At 38.0% G+C, this 20,182-nt stretch overlaps 1 protein-coding gene across 1 annotated transcript in view; it reads right to left on the reverse strand.

Moving 5' to 3' along the window:
• Positions 1-20,182, reverse strand: part of PDE11A (phosphodiesterase 11A) — a 437,737-nt gene that overhangs the window by 197,366 nt on the left and 220,189 nt on the right. The window contains exons 7-9 of the mRNA XM_061202501.1: positions 8,200-8,275; positions 5,713-5,780; positions 4,677-4,769 (exon numbers count right to left, since the gene is read on the reverse strand). Coding sequence (XP_061058484.1) covers positions 4,677-4,769; positions 5,713-5,780; positions 8,200-8,275 — 237 coding nt within the window. The remainder of the gene's footprint in view (positions 1-4,676; positions 4,770-5,712; positions 5,781-8,199; positions 8,276-20,182) is intronic.

Here is a 20,182-nt window from a genome sequence, read left to right on the forward strand (position 1 = left end):
AACAGAAAGCAGCAAGTGAAAAGTTGAAGCTCACACTATCTGTTTAGTTGGTCTTTACTGGCTATTCAAAGAAGTTCAAGAAATTTGGCATGATTATTTTCTTAGTGCCCTTTTAAAAGCCACAATTTGATCATATATTTATAAACCAGCTCAATAAAAGCCTGGAATTTTCACAGAGAACAGCTTCCAGAGCTTTTTTTTTCTTTCTTTCTTTCTTTTTAAGTAACTTACCATGTAGTAGTGGCTACAATGGGGAACTAATTACTACATAATCATTTCAAGAGCGTAATTAATTTGTTTCCTTTTTTTCTTTTCTCCAAAAGAAGTGTTTACATAATCCAACATATTGTCAGTAAAGAAGAATTTACAAGTGGGAACAATTCCATTTCTGCTGATGTGTTACATTTGGCTTTGTAATTGAGAACCTGGATCCATTGTACCTACAAATAAACATGGGTCTTCCCAGGCCTGACACTTATCATTTAGACAATCATTGGATCATGGTCTGACAGTAACTTGGTCTGGAAAAAATCATTTTGATAGACAAAATAGGATGTTTAAATGAGACTCTGTCTGAGTTTATAGTTGAGACCAACAGGTACCACATTCTAAAGGGAGTGCTAAGGCCATCTAGGCCTTCTATGTAGGACTTGGAAAGAAGATGCCCCTGCCTCCAAGTTAAGGTGCTGGTTTCCCAACTCTGCACTGTGTAAAAAGCATAACAGTTCATGAGAGCCCCGTACTGAGGATTTCTTAGGGTTTCTTGAGAGTTCCTTCCAGAGAACCACTTGTAGGACCTACAATGTATTTCCCCAGAGTATAGTGTGGGAACAGAGACTGGTACCTGATTCATGCCTAAAAATTCCAGAAGTTAGTGGGCAGGAGAAGAGAGCGCTTTGCGGAAGACTTGCATTTCAATCTAATGGTTGAAGACATGTGAGTTTTCCCATGGACCAAATGGACCTATGAAAGACACCCAGGCTTAAAAGGACTTTGACATGGAAGCAACCCAAGTGTCTATCAATAGATGAATGAATGAACACAAGGTGGTATATACTTATGATAGAATACTAACCAGTCTTAAAAAGAAAATTTTGACACGTGCTACAACATGGATGAGTCTTAAAGACACTATGCTAAGTGAAATAAGCCAGTCACAAAAGGACAAGTACTGTATGATTCTGCTCATATGAAGTATCTTGAGTAGTGAAATTCATAGACATAAAGTAGAATGGTGGTTGCCATGGGATGCATGGAAGGAAGAATGAGGAGTTGGGGGTCAGTGGGCACAGAGTTTCAGTCTGGGAAGATGAAAAAGTTCTGGCGATGGATGACGGTGATGGTTGCACAACAATGTGAATGTACTTAATGCCACTGAACTGTACACTTAAAAATAGTAAATTTTATGTTGTGTCTGTTTTACCACAGTTAAAAAAAGAAACAAAAACAGGCCCTGACCAAGAGAATTTCCTGGAAGAGTGAGATGATTCCCACAGAGGAAGAGTCTGGATGGGCCCCTGGAAGCCAGGGGCTGAGAGGGCATTATAACCTGTCAGTCAGGAGAGGCAAACCCACATCAGGGATGGCTATCAGGAGATTGCTAGCCCCGAGAGTCCTCTAAGAATTTATAAAAGCAACTCATGATAAAAAGAGAATGCTGATGTCTGATATAGAGGGCCCTGAAACCAACTTAGGACAGCATCAGTCATGTAAGGCTTTGCCCTCTCATCCAACCTCCCTGCACCTGTCTTAGGGGAGGAAGTGAAGTGAGGAAGAGTCACAAAGCCCACTATGACCCTCTCCTGACCATAGGCTTCTAATCCTGGGCAAAGGGAAAAGCTCAGAGACTATTTAACACCTGAGTATGTCAGAAGAGCTGTGGAATCTACCAGACTTCACTCAAGAGTGGGGAAGATTGATTCAACAGAGTAGGTTTAAAGGAAGAGGGGTGACAAAGAATCAAATGGCATTTTGCTGGCATCCTAGAAGTCTAACTTCTTCAATCACCCAGTTAGAGAGAAATCTCTCCTTGGAGCTTAGGGGATTGCTCACGGAGAATCATCTCTTTCACTTCTCTCCTTCTTCCCCACCTTCAGGAAGCCAGACTGGTCTCTTCATCATCATCTAAGGAAATACCCCAGGGAACACAGTATCTGGGAAGAGGTCCCACACCCAAACAAGTAAATAACAATTTTCTACTCATGGCTTATAAAGGGGGAAGGGAATACAGAGGTGCTGCTATGTGGCCAGCAAAACTGTCACTAAAATGACTGCCAGTTCCTCCATCACAGCCCTAGCTTTCCCCTTCTGCAATGTTGATGTGGCAGACCAAAATAATTATTTGTGGCTGCATGCATTCATTTATTCAATATACTTTTACTGAGTACCATTATATATAAAACACCAAAAGGAATAAAAGATAGCTAAGACATGATCATATGCTTTGATGGACATATGTTCTAGTGGAGGAAAACATACAGACTCACCATTAACTGTAATATAGGGCAAAGAGAGGAACAAATAACCATGAGATTAGAAGCTTTATAGAGAGAAGATTACATTTAAATCAGGCTTTGAATGATGGGACAATTTTGAGGGGAGATGGCATAATTGGAACAGAATAACTAAAGTGGAGAGGATGTTAGAGTGAAGATCAGAGGGCAAAGAAGCAGGTGGCTGATTTGTAGACTATGAAGTAGTTGAGTTTGTAATTTGCATAGAATACTCTGAAAAGAGAAATGAGGGCCGGAGGCAGGAAGATAGTTTGGTATGAGATTTCCAAGGGCCTCAAAGGCCAGAAGTTTGTACTTTGATAGGTAATGGGGGAGTAATTTAAGGTCTATGAGTGGGTGAATGATGCAATCTAAAATATGGTTTAGGAAGAATGAATAGAAGGCTATTACAATTGCTCGGTCAAGAGGTAATGAAGCCCTTGAGTAGGATGGTTGCTGTGGCAATTGGAAAGGAGGAAAGGGATGGGAGAGGCTTTTGGGAGGTAGAATAAATGGGGCTTGGCTCCTGATTGCATATGCCCTTTCCACACCCTCTGTTTGACCTTCATTCCTTCCCTCTTTTGATCATAAAGGTGTATAAGGTGTCCCTTAATACGCTGACTTATATATCCTGGAAAATTTCTCATCAGTGTTAGGTAAGGCTTCATTTGCAGTATCTATGAAAGACTCCCCAAAGGACAATTCTTGATGTTCAAAATGAAGAAGTAATATTCTACATCTACATTCCTGCTTTATTTTCTCTGTATTCTAGACTTACAGGTAAAGTTTTACCCCTTTTATCCTAGGATCCTTACTGTCAGAAAATGTAAGCACACATTAGTACATTTCTCATGAAGTTCCTGCTGCTCATGCAAAATGGAAATCAGGATCATAAAAGTAAAGTTATTAAAAATGATAGTAAATTCCTTTCTTTGTTCCGTTATTCAGCTTTAAGAGCATCTCTGTTCTCTAAGAGCCTCAGAGTATTAATTTTATATATTTAGGAATAAAAGAACTTAACAATATTCGTATTCATGTACAATATTTATAAATACATAATTCTAAAGTACAGATCTATTCAGAAGTTAATGTATACTATAGTATAGGTAGATCTCATTCCAGAGTTTGAGTTTAGTAGCTCTCAACACATCGTTTTTTGTCTTCATAAAGTTCTGAGATGAGAAATCCTTCCAGAGGAAATTCCCTGGTGGTCCAGTGTTTGGGACTCTGTGATTTCACTGCCGAGGGCCTGGGTTTGATCCGTGGCTGATCCCTGGTGGCGGAACTAGAATCCCACAAGCCGCACGGTGTGGCCAAAAAAAGAAATCCTCCCAGATATTCTTGCATATGGATTCCTGGGCTAGGGACTGAGGTGGATACCACCTGATTATTAGAGTCGAGAGTTTGGTATCTGGTGGGGTAGGGGTTGAGTGGAGGTGGGAGGGACAAAACCAAGATGGCAACACCAGAATTCTGACTGGGAACGCTGCTTTTGACACTGGCACAAATAAAGCACACAGAACATACAAGTCCACACAAATAAGTCAGCTTCTGAAAAGTGAGATTGTCACAAGGCTCACAGTTGGGCTGGAAATTTGGGAGTGTCAGTAATAATTTTTGTGTCTTAGGACAGAAGGTATCTGAGTTATACAAACAAGGGGGTATACACTATGAACCCAAATGAACAATTCATGGGTGAGGAGACTGTGACTGCATTAGCACGGGGAGGGGTGCATAATGACAGGATCAGTTTCCCCCATCTGAGTCACATATCTTCATAGAGAGGCTTTTTTCTTATGGTAATAATAGTTGTGAATTTCCAGAATATCTATACATATTCAAAATACATTCATAATACATTTTATATCCTGACAAATTAATTTTGGATCATCTCTTTTAATAATCTTAATATTTAAAATTTGTATTTAACTGTACACCGTACATGGCTGGGCTTCAAGGAATCTGTGAACTCCTTGAAATTATATGTAAAACTATGTGTGTATGTATATTTTTCTAGAGAGGGTCTCTAGCTTTCATCAAACTCAAACCTATAACTCTAAAATGATTAAGACCCAATGAATAGATAATTAAAAATTGAGAAATTAAGCCCCATAACAAGGACCTTTTTCCCCTCATAAAGTCAGGGCTTTTTAGCACATATTCTGACATAAATATTGTACTTACATCAAGAGCCACAGATTGCTTGGCCCACGACTTCTTCACTTGATCATACATAATTGTATTGTTGATGCCAAGGCCACAAAAGATGACAAAAGCCTAGGAAAGAGAAAGCTCACTAACTAAAAATTGCAATAACTCATTGGCATAATCTAATATAAAAGCAGGCAGTCATCAGGAATGGGCCTTAAAATATAATTTTATTGTATACAGAGGTAGGCCTTGGGGAAATATGTACATTAAAATTCTTAATTACTATTGTCATGTAACAACTTTATTGCTCACATTGCCCATGAGAAAAATTATTAATTTAATGTCATTGTGAAGAAATGACTTTAAATACATTTAAAAACGTACAGTCCGTTTAAATGCATTCTTTATTTAGGTTGTGAACTGATTTTAGTAATTTCATCCCATTTAACCAATAGCCACCTCTTTCAGTAGCTAGGCTATAAAATATTTTGGTAAGGAAACCAAGTGAGTGTAAATGAGGTAAATGTTAAGGGGACAGAGGATTCAGATTTAGAACCAATTAGTAAAGAAGCCCTGATGTAGCCTCAGCTGGAGAAAAAGAATCATGGGGTTTTCATGTTGGCTACTAGTACAAAGTCTACTAGGAAGCCTGTTCAAGGCTAACCTCTCTAGCTAGAGGGCAGACTGGAGTAAACAGAAGCTTGTAAACATAAGAAAGGTGATGGCAGTATGCCTGGCAGAGCTGGCTAGAGGTCTCATGACTGAACACACACAAACAAGACAAAGATAAGACAATTAACACTTTGGAGAGAAGAGGGAGGCAATTCAATTCTGTAAAAAACAATCAATTAGGGTAAAAACATCTGATTCATGAAAAAAGAGAATCAAATCTTACCTAAACATTGATATATTCTTTAAATCGTCCTTTAAATTTCATCACACTGTCAAAGTATAATGATTAATAAATGTCAAGTAATAATTATTTATCCTTCCTAATGGGGGCAAGCTGTAACCAGGAGACTACTGGTGACTCAGCTGTAACCCCTGGTTCACGAATTTACTTTCTTACCTCAAAAAGTCGTTGATCTGCGTCATCGAAAGGTTTCCCATCAAGTCTATTTAACACTTGAGCCACTCCTGTGAGAAGAGGTTGGGATATGTGGTCATTTTCGGTGCTGGACACCGTGTTCCTACAATACAGTAAGATGACTCTATGCTCCTTTAAGTGCGCACACTCAGCTTAATCCCTGGTTACTCTCACACCTGCTGCGTCCGTGAGAGCAGATCTGAGGTCTGCTCAGAGCAGATCTGAGGTGTACAGGGATGCAGTCTATTTTCCAGCTGTGATATCCAGACCCGGTCTCAGGGAAGCCTGGAGTTCTACCAGGCATCAATCAGATTCACTAAAAATGGTTTTCAAGATGACTGTGCACAATAATTGATGTATCTGGCATACACATATATACACAATTACATACTTATACACATATACATATACATACTTGAATATCTATAACTGTATGTATATATAAACACATATATACATGCAATATATATAAAAATTTTAATTATATATAATTTAAAAATATATAAAAATATAATGTACATAATTATATAAATATACAATTTAAAAAATACATATAACTAAGTTTTTTTTTCAATTCTCCGAAGCACAGTGCTTGAGTTGAGGCAGCATGGCATAGTGATTAAGAACATAGGCTCTGGAGTTAGGCAGTCTTGGTTTGAATTTTCACCTCCACCATTAGTGGTGTTACCGTGAGCATGTTACCTAACTTTTTTAACACTAAATTTCCTCATCAGTAAAATGAGGATTAAAATGTTAACTATCTCAGTGGGTTATGAAGATTAAATGAGATAACATTTGATTAATGTTTGGAAAGCATATTGCTCCACACGGAGAGAACATTCAAGACATGTTAGGAATTATGATACAGTTAACTTTCAAAGCAAGGTTAGTTTTGTTGCCTGCTCCCAATGGGTTTAAACTAGTTTTAACAAATTTAACTTGTGTGTGTCTTCTTTCCAAAGTTCATTTCCAGCATTATACCAGATATTTGGGGCACAACTATCAAAGCACACAAGTCTAACTGGAAAAATTCAACAATCTTGAAAACCATTCCCTTCTATCCCTATTTAGTATAAACAAAAATGACTGTAATTCTAAAGCATGCTTGTATTTTTTAAAACACCTAACTTCCCATCAGGGAGGTAAGTCACCATATGCTAGAAGACATGTATAATAAAATACAAATCTCTTAGTGTGTAACAGGCAAACTACAGTCAGTTTTGAAAGAATAAGAGATGTTTACTGTTAGAAATGAAATGTAGGACTGCATGTGAGATTGCCATTGGACATCTACAGATAACGTATGGTGTTTCTCATGAAATTTCTCTTCTCTTTAAACTTAAATGTTATATATTTTGGGAATTCCCTGGCGGTCCAGTAGTTAGGACTCCACGCTTCCAGTGCAGGAGGCAGGGGTTCTCTGGTCAGGGAACTAAGATCCCGCATACTGCACAGCGTGGCCAAAAAAAAAAAACAAACTTAAATATATTTAAAATTCTACACATGATGTAATTCAATGCTTTGTACTAGGGGCTCAAATTCTCAAATCTTAGAATATACTTTATGTTCAATAATGTACTAGTATTTTCTGCAAATTAAGCAAACTGATGAAAAAATTCTCTTAGAATTCAAGTCTTAACAATATTTACAGAATACTGAATCCTTTGGTAAGTCCAATACCTTAGAGTTTAAGAGGCAACCTTAGGGTGAAGCAAAGAGAGGCAAATAGTTACATTAGTTACCAAATGTATGTTAGCTTCTGTCTCTTAGAAAAATAACACATTTTCATTGTGTTTAAATAACTAATGTCTCCATCCTTCTTGACTTTAACAACTGACCCCTTCTCGCCTAGACTTCTTTCTTAGGTTTGAGATTTTCCTAACTGAATTTTCGAGGAAAGGAAAGGAGCAGGGAGGGAGAGAAAAATTGGAAACTGCTTTGGTCCACAATTCCCTTATTCAGGGGAAAGTGTAACCTATTTTGGAACCATCCAGGCAGAAAGACGCATGTTCAGTATATGCCTAACAATGCACGTCCTTTCTTCCTTTGCATTTACTCCACGTGTAAAAGCACAGATGTAAATATATAGATGTACTAGGAGTTAAGAAGCCCGAGTTTTACTTGGGACTCTGCTACTAACTCACTTTGTGACCTTATGCAAGTCTCTTCTCTCTCTTTGGGCCTCAGTTTCCACAGAGTAAGATAAAGGAGTTCAGTTAGCTGCTTTCTGAAATCCCCTCCAACTTCAAAACGATTGGTTCTTATTTAAAGGAATAAATATTTGTTCATTGTCCTGATTAACACTGATTCATCAGGAGTCTTCACTTACGAGATTACACAAGAGTATGAGACATAAGTTGATGAGTCCTGGACATAAAAAGGGGAACATTTAAAAAAGAGATGGATGTATTTTAAAGTAAACTGCATTTCTTTATAAAAGAAGTTTGAACTATTTAGGTAATGTCTTACCAATTATTTGGTGGTTGCTATTCCAAATAGGTACGCAGAGAACCGATCTTATGTGAAAACCAGATATCTGCTCAGCCTAGGATATAAGAAAGTAATTAATTAAAATTAAATATTATCTACCCATTTCTGACATATAGCTTACCACGCTACATAACAGATATTTAAAAATAACTTTTAAAAAGACATATTATAATCTAATGTAATGCATATACTCACCTGTCTCTTTTCATTTAAAACATCACAATGCACATCCCAAGGAAACCATGCCCTAACCGAATATGAATCAACCAATAAACCCCACACCAGCACTACCTCTCCCAATCCCTGCACCCACATAAAGCTGAATGTAAAACTATCTTGATCACGATCACACCACCAGACAAGAATTCTGGCAACTGTTTCTGCTCTGAGTATTTAAAGCATTTTAATTAAACCAGTGGTCAATATTTCTCTTTAAGCACATCTTTTAGTAAAAAAATTGAGTCTATAACGCTGTTATATGTGTATCTACTTTTTTAAAATTTACTGAAGTATAGTTGATTTACAATGTTGTGTTAATTTCTGCTGTACAGCAAAGTGATTCAGTTATACATACGTATACATTCTTTTTTTTAAGATTCTTTTCCATTCTGGTTTATCACAGGATATTGAATATAGTTCCCTGTGTTATACAGTAGGACCTCGTTGTTTATCCATGTATTTACTTTTAATATTCTATATTTCTAACATTACTGATTTATTACATATGTTGCAAAATCATATAAAAATAAAAGTCACGAAAGATAAGATAAGAGTAAGGGTTCAGCAATCTTTCTGTACCCTAACAGATTGTCAGGAGATGATATATTTGAAATACAAAAGTATAATTATCAACATCAGACAAATGTCATTCAGTAACAAGCTCCACTTAATATTAAAACCAATGATCCATATTTGAATTGCTAGATAAGAGCTACTAAAGACTGAAAGGGTGTTAGTGAATTGATATGACCTTGGTTTCTAGTGAGAAAGGTCAACCTGTCATCCCAATCCAATCAGAGAAAAAATAAAACATTGAGGTTCTAGATTATGGTTATTGGGATAAAAGATTTTTTAAAAATATTTTAAAACATTTATTGTAGAAGTTAAGAGCTACATATTTTAAAAAGTTGAAGTTGGAAGTTAATTTATACACCTAAATTTTATATTTGGATTTATTTTTTGGTTTTCCTCTTAGGAATTAATTTTTCAAGTGTCTTCTACTCTTGATACCAGTATATTAATTTGTTTTTTAAAGTAATTTTTTGATCTTTTCCTAGAAATCTTTCCCTATTCTTAGCTCATGAAGATATTCTCCTATTATTTCCCTAGAATCTTTATTGTTTTAACTGTTACTTTTAGATTTACAATCCAACTGAAAATAATTTTTGAGTATAGTGTGAGCTGAGAGTCAAGATTCTTTTTTTTTTTTTTTTCTTGGTGGATATCCAACTGGACCAGAACCAATTTTGTGGGGCAGGGGACATGCCTCTCCCCGCCACTATCTGGTACCACTTTTTTCATTAATCATGTGTCCATATATGTAAGGACCTGTTTCTGGACTCTGTTCTACTTCATTGATTTATGTGTCTACCCTTATACCAATACCATACTGCCGTGAATAATAAATTAGTCTTATAATACGTCTTGGTATCTGGTGGTGTAATTTCTCCAACTTTTTCCTTCTTTAAGGTTGTCTTGACCATTTTTTGCCCTTGGCATTTCCATATTAATTTTAGGATCAACTTGAAGTACATGCGCACACACACACGCACACACACACACACTGCTGAGATTTTTATTGGGATTGTATTGAATTTATCAGTCAATTTGGGAGAAACTTGACATATTTACATCACTGAGTCTCTCAATCCATAATATCCCTCTATTTAGAGTTCTTAAAAATTTCTCTAAGCAAACTTTTATAATTTTCTATGCAGAAGTCTTACATATAATTTGTTATATTTGTACCTGGTGTTTTAAAAGTTCGTGTTATTATAAATGGTATTATTAATTTATTTTCTAATGCTTTTAATTGACATATAGAAATATAATTGATTTTTGTATATTGAACTTGCATCCATCAATCTTGCTAAATTCAATTGTTAACTTTAATATCTGTAGTGCTTTGGATTTTCCAGGCATTTTATCATGTCATCTTACTCTTCAATTCTATGCCTTTTAATATGTGATTTTAGATCATGTGATTTTTTTCTTTTTCCATTTGTTAATAGCGTAAATTACATCAATTGATTTTTGAGAATTCCAGAAAAAAAACAAAAAAACAAAAAAAGCAAAAAGCCTGGGCATAAATCATTCATCAATGCACTCTTTCATCATATATTTATTTACCACCTCCTATGCACCAGACACATTGCTGGGTATTAAGGACATAAAAATGAATTCAAACAGTTATTACCCTTGAGGAGCTCACAGTCTAGTCAAGACAGAAGTAGTTAAGATAAAATAAGTGTCCAAGTAAAGAACGTTCAGAATACCACACAAAAGCCAGCAACTGACTGTGTTTAGGGAAATCTGGAGCAGTTTTAGCTCCGTAAAAGTGGGTCTTCAAAGATGAGGGTGACAATGATGATGACAAGATAACATTTACTGGATGCTCACTTGATGTCAGGCACCTTGTTCTGCACTTTCACATGCATTATTGCATATACTTATTCAAACAACCCTATGAAGTAGGTACTGTTAACATCTTCCCTTATCAGATAAGACCTAGACAGACTGACTGCTTTGTAAGTGGAAAGATTGGTTCAAAGGAAGCCAAGCACAAACACATCCATCAAAGTCATCTTCCAAAAGAACAAAGTGGTTTTCTTCCTCTCCCTAAGGAGAGAGTCTGAATAACAGCAACGTCAGTGAGCACGAAGAGAAGGAAGTCAATTTTAGAGAGGCCTGGGAGGTGTAATCTATAGACTTGGGCTGGCCGGAGCAGCACTAGGATGCTTGGGTATGTTTTGTTTTGCTGAGGGTCATACACAATTGTCGGTGGTCCCGTCCAGCACTGAGCAGTAGGCACAATTGGCTCTGCCAACTCTTGGGACAACTGTAGCCCCTGTCTAACCTCTCCCGGGAAATCTGAAGCAGCTGAGGGTAGAGGTCACAGTGCAAGAAGAAAGGGAACATGCACTGAGTGACAGAAACAAGGAGAGAGACAGCCTGAGAGGCTTGGTGGTGACAAAAATAAACCTCAGGCTCTTTGTCAGTGAAGTAAAAGATGATTTTGCTTACCAAAAAATTAGTGTAGTTCCCCAAAAGAATTTTTGTTCTAGGGAGGTAGGAGTATGTGTTCTCCCATCCCTACAAAAGATAATATTGAGGTTCCTGGTTTGAGGAAGGGCGGTGGAGCTCCTGGAGGTGGGGAACACAGGAAGTTTGAGGGAAATGATTCCAAATTCAAGCTGACACACATTACCATTGAGAGGGCAACGGGAAGGGAGAGAGAAGAAGGAGACTCTCGTATTAACTGCGTGGGTAAAATCACCAAGAAAGAGCTTGTCCAATAAAAAGACAAAAAGGATGAAAAACTGAATCTGAGGGGACACAATATTTAGGACAGGAAGAAGAAGGTAGGATGGAAAAGAACTCCAAAGCTCATACTCTTCAGCTCAGGCTTTATAGCATTCCTAATGTGTGAACACATTGCTAACAGCCTTTCTGGAAATAGATTTATTGACATGTACCCAGTCTAAAAAGTATAAACACCCTTTGCCTTATCAATTTTATGTCTAGGAATTTATCCTATGGTAATTATCATAGCTATGCACAAAAGTTTACGTATAAAGGTATGAACCATAGCATTATTTATGATAATGATATATCAGAAATAACCTGAACATTCCGCTGGAGGGAGCTGGTTAAGTAAATCATAGCACAGTGGAATATTATCCATCTAATTAAAATCATGCTATAGAAGAATATTTGTAAACAGGGAAAATTGTAATATATTAAGTGATAATAGTGTGGGCATCTGTGGGTGTACAAACATATATTACATACATTGGAAAATCCCAGAAAAATTATAACCATAATAGTTCCCTCTGAATTGTTTGTCCATGGGAGTTTTTGTTTGTTTCTTTGCTTTTAAAATAAACTTTATTTTTTAAAAACAGTTTTAGGTCCATAACAAATGAGGCAAGTACAGAGAGTTCCCATATACCCTCTGCCCCAACACATGCACATCAACATCCCTCACTATCAACATCCCTCACTAGAGTGGTACATTTGTTGCAACTGATGAACCCATACTGATTCATCATTATCATTCAAAGTCCATAGTTTATATTAGGGTTCACTCTTGATGCTGTACGTTCTATGGGTTTTAACAACTTTATAATGACATGTATCCATCATTACAGTATCACACAGAGTAGTTTCACTGCCCTCAAAATCCTCTGTACACCACCTATTCATCCATCCATCCCTCTGGCAACCACTGATCCCTTTTTCATCCAGCTCTATTGAGGTATAATTGACAAAACTGTAACATATTTAAAGTGTACAACATTATGATGTGATACATGTATACACTGTGAAAGAACTCTGCCTATGGGAGTTTTTTAAACTACTATTTCTATTTTCTAAATTTTAGATAATGAATTACTTGTACGCAAGAGAAAAAGTTCTTTTCTAAATAGAACTATAGGGGAACAACAATGTCAAATATTGCAGAATAGTCAAACAGGATAAGCGCTGAAAATGGGCTATTGGATTTAGTAACACAGAAGGATAATTGAAGGCAAAGATAGTCAAGGGAAGAAGGAATGGGATTAGGAACAGAAGTAAAGTGGTTAGTTCTGGAGAAGAGGAAGGCCACACTGAGAGAGCAGAGCTGGAGTCTCGCATGGGCTGAGCCCAGGAGGAGGGGAGCGGCGGCCGAGGATGTTGAGGGTATTTCTAAGTCATTCCCACTGTGGCTGAGGAAGGGAAGTGGGGCCAGCACTAACTGGCTATGAGCACAGGGAAGAGGGGGTGGTGATGATTAGCAAGCTTGATGAGCCCAACAAGATGGGAGAGGGGAAGAAGGAAGGATGGCAGAGTATGATGAGAGTGAATTTTCCAATTTTAAGATCATTGAGGCAATCCCCTAGTGGTCTATTTGTGGCAATGGCTGTTGTTTCTGGAAAGTTAAACTAACCCAGGTTAGTTTATATTACTATATGAAACAGCAAGGCCTGGAAGCATATATCACCCTCTGCAGGGATTGAAGGAGAAGGAGATGGGAGATGAAGCCCGTCGTAGAAGCACAAGACCTCTGAAGAATGAATCCCAAACAGGGTAAGGAAGAAGAAGAAAGTATGGAAGAAAGAATCATCACTGTGCATCAGATAACCCAAGTCTCCAGATTGCATCAGTTAATGAAGCTCAAAAATATCTATCGGCCCCTCGACCCCAACCAAGTCACCAAAACTCTTCATGCCTCAATTTTGTCATCAATATTTATCTCCTGCACAACAAACTATTAACACTGGTTATCTCCAAATTTTGGCATTAGAGCACCTTCTCATCATTTCTTCTTTCTGCTTTTTCTTATTTTTCCAAGTTGTTTTATGAGAATCTGTGTATGAAAGCGTTTCAAAATTTGTAAGGTGCTTTACATGTGTAAATATTATTAGTATTGAAAGAAATACCATCCCAGAAATATCTGCTCCATTGTTCCACAAGGTCCCTGCTCGATCATTCTTAGATTAAAATTCACATCACTAGAGTCCCAAATATTAGACCATATGAGACTAAGCAGCCTTTCCAGGAGGCTACCATTAAAATAAATACATTATCTAGGGGTTCCTAGCTCTTTCCAATTAAAGATGTATATACTAAAAATTTTCCAAGTCTCTGTCCTCATTGGGTCTTTCCAGTTAATGGATGTAATTTAAGATGGTTTACCTCATGGAGCCATCAAAACATACTTGTCATATTTTCCAGACTCTCAAAGGCAGTCAAAGGGAATGTTAAAAGAATTGGTGATAACGTAATACTACTCATTAATGTGCAATGTGTTTTCTTTCCCTAGAACGATATGTGCAACTTTAATAGTAATCTAAAGTAATACTTTATCCCCCAAACACCAATCTACCAGTGAGAAATTCTGGTACTAGGGCAAGTGAGGGAGGGGATGTTCTGAGTCAGTTCCCTGATTTCCCTGAAACAACAAAGAGGCATTTCTTTATGCCAACCTCATCTGCACATAGGTTTCTAGAACACTGCCTACAAATGATTCCTTAAATTCCTGACGAAAGCACTCCTAAAAAATAACTGACCTTTGGACTTAGAGCCGATGCACTGTCTTCCACGACCGATGCAGCAAAGTCTGTTCGACTCTTAGAACCATGGCCCCCTATTTGTCGTCACTACCCACAGCTTCCCCATTGTATAACTTATTCAAGTCTTAGTAATCCTCCTAACTTTCCTCACCCTCCTGATCATCTGGAAATTTTATATCCATTGTCCAATCTTCCCTACCAAATCCTATTCTCAGGAAAGGCTCTCAGCCTGGTTTACACTAAGTATCAGCAACTGAGAGATTACCGGGAGCAAGTGCATTTCAGCCCTACCTCTTAATGGTTCCATTTTTGCACGTTTCCCTTTGTAACAGAAGCATAACTGATAGACCAGAAGGCGTTACAAAGAATGGAAAAGGAGCTGTCCTGCCAGGCTAGCACTCAGCATCCCAGATTGCAGAAGTGCTTTGCTGTGAAGACCTGACAGGCAAAAGGGGCTTTAATGCTGTAAGTCAAAGGATCTCAGAGCCTGAAGTCCCATTATCCTTAAGTGCTACAGGACAAGGGTAAGAACTTTTGAGTTGTCTATAACAGGTTTTAATAAAAAAAAAAAAAAAATCAGAGAAAGAACATCACAGGGAAGAATTGCATGGGATTGAAGAGTGACAGAATTAATATCATGACATCTTAGATTTAACTGTGTAACTCTGGGCATCAGCCCCCATGGCAGAGGAGACCTGGGTGCTGATGGATTTTCCACCACTCCTGAATTTGTAACACACAGACCACCAAACCATCCATGCATAAGGCCTGCCCTACTTTTTAGTTATTTTCTGCCATTCCCCTTGCCGAACCTTTCCTATTTAAATGTTGGGTCCAATTGTTCATTTCTGTTGCAGGCAGAAAAAAACCCTGCATGTAACGGCTCTGAAAATTCTTTCCATAACTATATAAATGGAAGGAAATACTAAAGTAAGCAACAGAATAGTATACCTTATATTGAGTAAATAATAGCTTGTTGTGCATTAGTATACTTGTTTTAAGGTGTTCTTTGATCTAGTATGAAAAAAAAGGGCAGAAAGCTTCACAGATGATGTGCTAGAGTGTAACTAATTATTGGGAGTTGAGTTCATAAGCACAATGCTGACTAAAAGCAAGGCCAGAATAATTGTTTCATGGTGAAGGTATTTGTAAATAGAGTATGCACTCCAAGAAGCCACCTGACCTAACGTCAGGTCATTTGCAAATGCAGTTTATATACATGCTGTTGGGACAGTCTCAGACACGGATATTAGTTAGAATAAAAGCCAACCAACACTCCATGCTGATGAGGGCAATAGAAAGTAATCCATCTGAATTCCCCAAAGATACAGCAAGACAAGTTAGTTTACTTAGATCTTGCATTATTTCAATTCTGGTTTTGAGTAATAGTTTATAGTTTTTAGAGCACTCATAATAGCCTGGTAAAATATAATTTCACATAAGATATAAAAGGTCTAATATTTTAAAACATCTTTATAATTTTGCCTAATTACAAAAACAATATATGCACTCGTGAAATTTTCAAGTTAAACCAAAATCAAAAGCTGTAATCTTGCCATCTCTAGAGATAGCAATTATTAACAGTTTGGGATAAGTTCTTCCTGATCTTTTCCTACAAATATGTAATATGTTCATACATCAATTTATAATATTCAACAATATTGAACAATATTCAATAATAATGCCTATTAGTTGTTGGGGATACATCAGTGAGCAAAACCAATAAAATTCTCACCTTCTTTGAGCTTACATTCTAGTGAGAGCAGGCAGATGGTAAATGATACAAAAAAATACATAAATAAATTATATGTTAGAAGGTATTAAAAATTATGGGGAAAAAATAGAGCAGGATAAAAGGGATTAGAAATACCAAGGGCACCAGACCTTACTAACAGGTAACATTTGAACGATGACTATAAAGAGGTGAGGATGTGACCCACGTAGACATTGGAGAAAGAGTATTTCAGCAGAGGAGTAGCCAGTGCAAAGGCCCTGAGGTAGGTGTGTGAGTGGCATGTTCTAGAAATAACAAGGAGACTGGTGTGGCTGGAGAAGTATGAATGAGGGCTGAGGATAGAAAATGAGGTGACATCGTGTAGGGCACTGTAAACCTCTGAAAGAATTGTGAGTTTGGATTTTACTCTAGTGAAATAAGGAGACTATGAAAACTTTGTGAGCTGACTTGTGATACAATATGACTTAAAAATTTAAAACCCCTGGCTATTGTACTGAGAAAAGAGTGTGGAGGGGAAGAGCGGAAGCAGAGAAGTAGATTAAGAAGCTACGGCCATGAAATACTCCAGAGATGATGGTGGCTTGGACCTGGGTGGTGGCAGTTGAGTGGTGAGAAATGGTCAGATTTTGGATAAATTTTGCAGGTAGAGCCAACTGTACTTCCTGATGAGTTAGATGTGCAACACGAGAGAATCATGCCTATAACATTTTTGGCACAAGCATTAGGAAGAAATGAGTTGCCTTAACAGAGATAGGGAAACAGAGGAGCAAGCTTGGCAGAAAAGAGATTGTAAGTTCTGTTTTGGACATGTTAAGTTTGTTGTCTATTAGAAAAATATGTACATATATATGTATATATACCCACATATATTATTCTATACATACTTTTAAACATTATTCTAAACATACTTCTCTATGACTTGCTTTTGTTCTTGTGGACATTTTTCCATATCAGGACATACAGATCATCTCATGGGATATTTTGTATGGACTCAATTTTAGTCTTTATTATAGTGTTGTAGGCAGAATTCTAAAGATATGGCCTCTAAGATTCACACCTGCCCACCATCTACTTTGTACAAATCTGGTATAATCCCTTCCCCTCAGGTGTGGGAAGGACTTGTGAATATGATAGGACTGTCACTTCTTTGATTAGGTTATATTATAAGGCTGTGATGGGACAGCCTCTCGTGTGTCACTCCTGACATTATGTAAGCCTCTGTGAGAGCCAACTGGAGTTTCTCCCTTTGGCTTTGAAGAAGTAAGCTGCCAAGTTGTGAGAGGGCCATATGGCTAGTAGTACCTGAGGGCAGTCTCTAGGAGCTAAGAGAGACTTTTGGCCAGCAGTCAGTAAGAAAATGGGAAGCTCAATCTATAACTGCAAGGAACTCAGTTCTGCCAACAACTTGAATGGGCTTTGAAAAGAATGCCAAGACCAAATGAGAACGCCACCTGGCCACCTCCTTGCTTTCGGCCTTGTGAGACCCTAAGCAGAGAAACCAGTGATGCCATTCCAGACTTCTGACCTACAGAAGATAATAAATAGGTGTTTGCCTTAAGCTGCTGAATTTGTAGTGATTTGTTACACAGCAACAGAAAATTAATATACATGATATTCCTGTCAGTGTCTTTAGGAGCCAAGCATGAATACCCCTACCACGGAGCAAATGACTGATTAGACTACAAAACCCACTAGCATGATAACCCATGAACGTGAGTGTTTCTTGAGCCACTATGAATAAATATAATCATATATTTAGTCAGTCTTTTCTGTCTTGCATCCTTTTTGAGGACTGCAGAATCTTGTAAGAGAATTAGCATACAGTGATCTTCATAAGGCGCAGAATTTAAACCTCAGAAAATTGGTTCTGGCTTTGTGACTACCTTATATAACCATTCTGTCATAATTTTCCACCCATAAACCAAGGAGTTTGGCCTTAAAACTATGCATGCTATCAAGCCCAGCAGGTACCTCTCTAGGAGTCAAACAGGCAGACAGAAGGCAAGTAATCACCGTGCCTCACTGCTAAGTCGTTCTGTTCACCACAAGGAGGGAACACCATTAAATATTTAAAACAATCACAAAGAGAACACACAGCAGGTAAACAACTATGATTACTTGCCCCATAGGCCTCACAGCAAGTGCCTGGGATGAGGTTTACATCACATTAAAGACACCCCTTTGTAGCTTCTATCAAAAGGAAGACCAAGAGTTTCACAACTGAGATTTCAAAATAAGGATCGTTCTCTTGCTGCATATCTTTGGGCAGAGTTTCTGAGGACTTACCAGAAGTTACCACAAGGTAGGAAAGACACAGAAATGAGAAATACAGTTTCCACTTTGTATAGCCAAAGCAAATGTTGATGGAATAAATTCTCTCTTATTAGGCACTGGCTTTTAGCCTTATGATTTAAGGACTGGTGGGCTGCTTGGGCCTGGGCAGTACAGCCAGCCCCTAAAATCCGATCATACCTAAATGTGCTTGGGTAAGCTGGCCCCTGGATGGCTGGCCAGCCACTCTTGTGAAGAGCCAGGGCCACATATTGCTGGTCTCCATAGGGGAGGATATGGTGAACATCTCCCCAGAGCAGCCCAAGGCCATAGGACATGCATCCAGCCTTATTCACCTTTGTAGGTAACACCTGCTATTGTTTCTCCTCTGACCAGACAGGAAAAGACCTGGCTTTCTTGAAGATCTACAAGTTATCAGATTATTGCCACCATCCCTTCTTTGCTGTCAACAGTCACCCTTTATTCCTCTCTTTGGCTAGAGACTTTCCTCTTCTTTCCCCACTGTGTCTCTGGAGGAAAAGGACATTGACTTTGGCTTGTCCATGATCAAGGTCTGCTGATCTGCAGTTCTGTGTAAAGACCTCCTCATTTAGATAAAAGGACCTGCTTCTAGCAATCCCTCAAGAACCAAAAAACTAGTCCTCAACCAGACTAAAATCTTCACCTGACATTTATATATTTATATATTTATAGGACTGCACGATTTACAAAATATTTATACAGAATTTTACTCATTACATTACGTATGCAAGTAGCATGCCCAAGACTACCCAGCTGGTGAGTGGGGCAGTTGGGACAAAAAGATAGATCTACCGGACATAAATTCCTACACCTGTGTAGACAGAGGAATGACAGAGTGGTGACAGTTTTCCAGGCAGCCCCTGAGCAGCTGGTCCCCGTGAGAGGCCACTCGGGGAGAGAGAACTGAATTAGGAATCAGAAAGCCCACAGTCTGTTCTGTGCCCTGTCTTGAGGACGCTGTGTGGCCTTAGGCAAGTCACTTCAGCTCTCTGAGCCTCTGTTTCCTCACCTGTAAATGAAAGAAATCTCTAATATATCTATTAACTGAAAGTTGATATATCTACAGTATGAAACCCCAGAATAAGGCCAATCTACTTTGGGGGGGCTCTATCCCAGGTCACTACTGTCTAATGAATTGGGGTCCTTCTTCATGTTCAGTGAAGAGAACTCAAACTGCCAGAATTAGTCACTGAGCCATTGAGAAATTTAGGATAGATACCAGTGCTCAGGATATAGACTTATGTTGAGAAAATCTATATGAAAAAATTGGAAATGCTTTGAAAAGAATTCCCCCTGAAACTTCTCTGCAAATTATCATTTTTGTTAACCAGCCTCAAATTATTCAGGGAACTCAGTGAATGTAGAGAACAAAAAAAGCACACAGTTTTCCCAGTGGAGATACCTATTGGAGATAATCCATTAATCCTGGATTTTAAAAAAATGATTTCCTTATATTCTACCACTGATAAACAACTACTTAGTTATGATTACTGGGAAAAACTATGGACCCATATACCAGACTCAAGAAGAGAGGACGCAAACCTTTGCAAGAAGACAGCACAATTCTAAAAGGTACCCTATGTCTCTAGGATAATTCTAGAATTACCTTTAGTGAAAGGGTGAAGCAATTCCATTTTGT

The sequence above is a fragment of the Eubalaena glacialis genome, chromosome 1 (genome assembly GCF_028564815.1).
Source record: "Eubalaena glacialis isolate mEubGla1 chromosome 1, mEubGla1.1.hap2.+ XY, whole genome shotgun sequence".
In the NCBI taxonomy this organism is placed as follows: Eukaryota; Metazoa; Chordata; class Mammalia; order Artiodactyla; family Balaenidae; genus Eubalaena; species Eubalaena glacialis.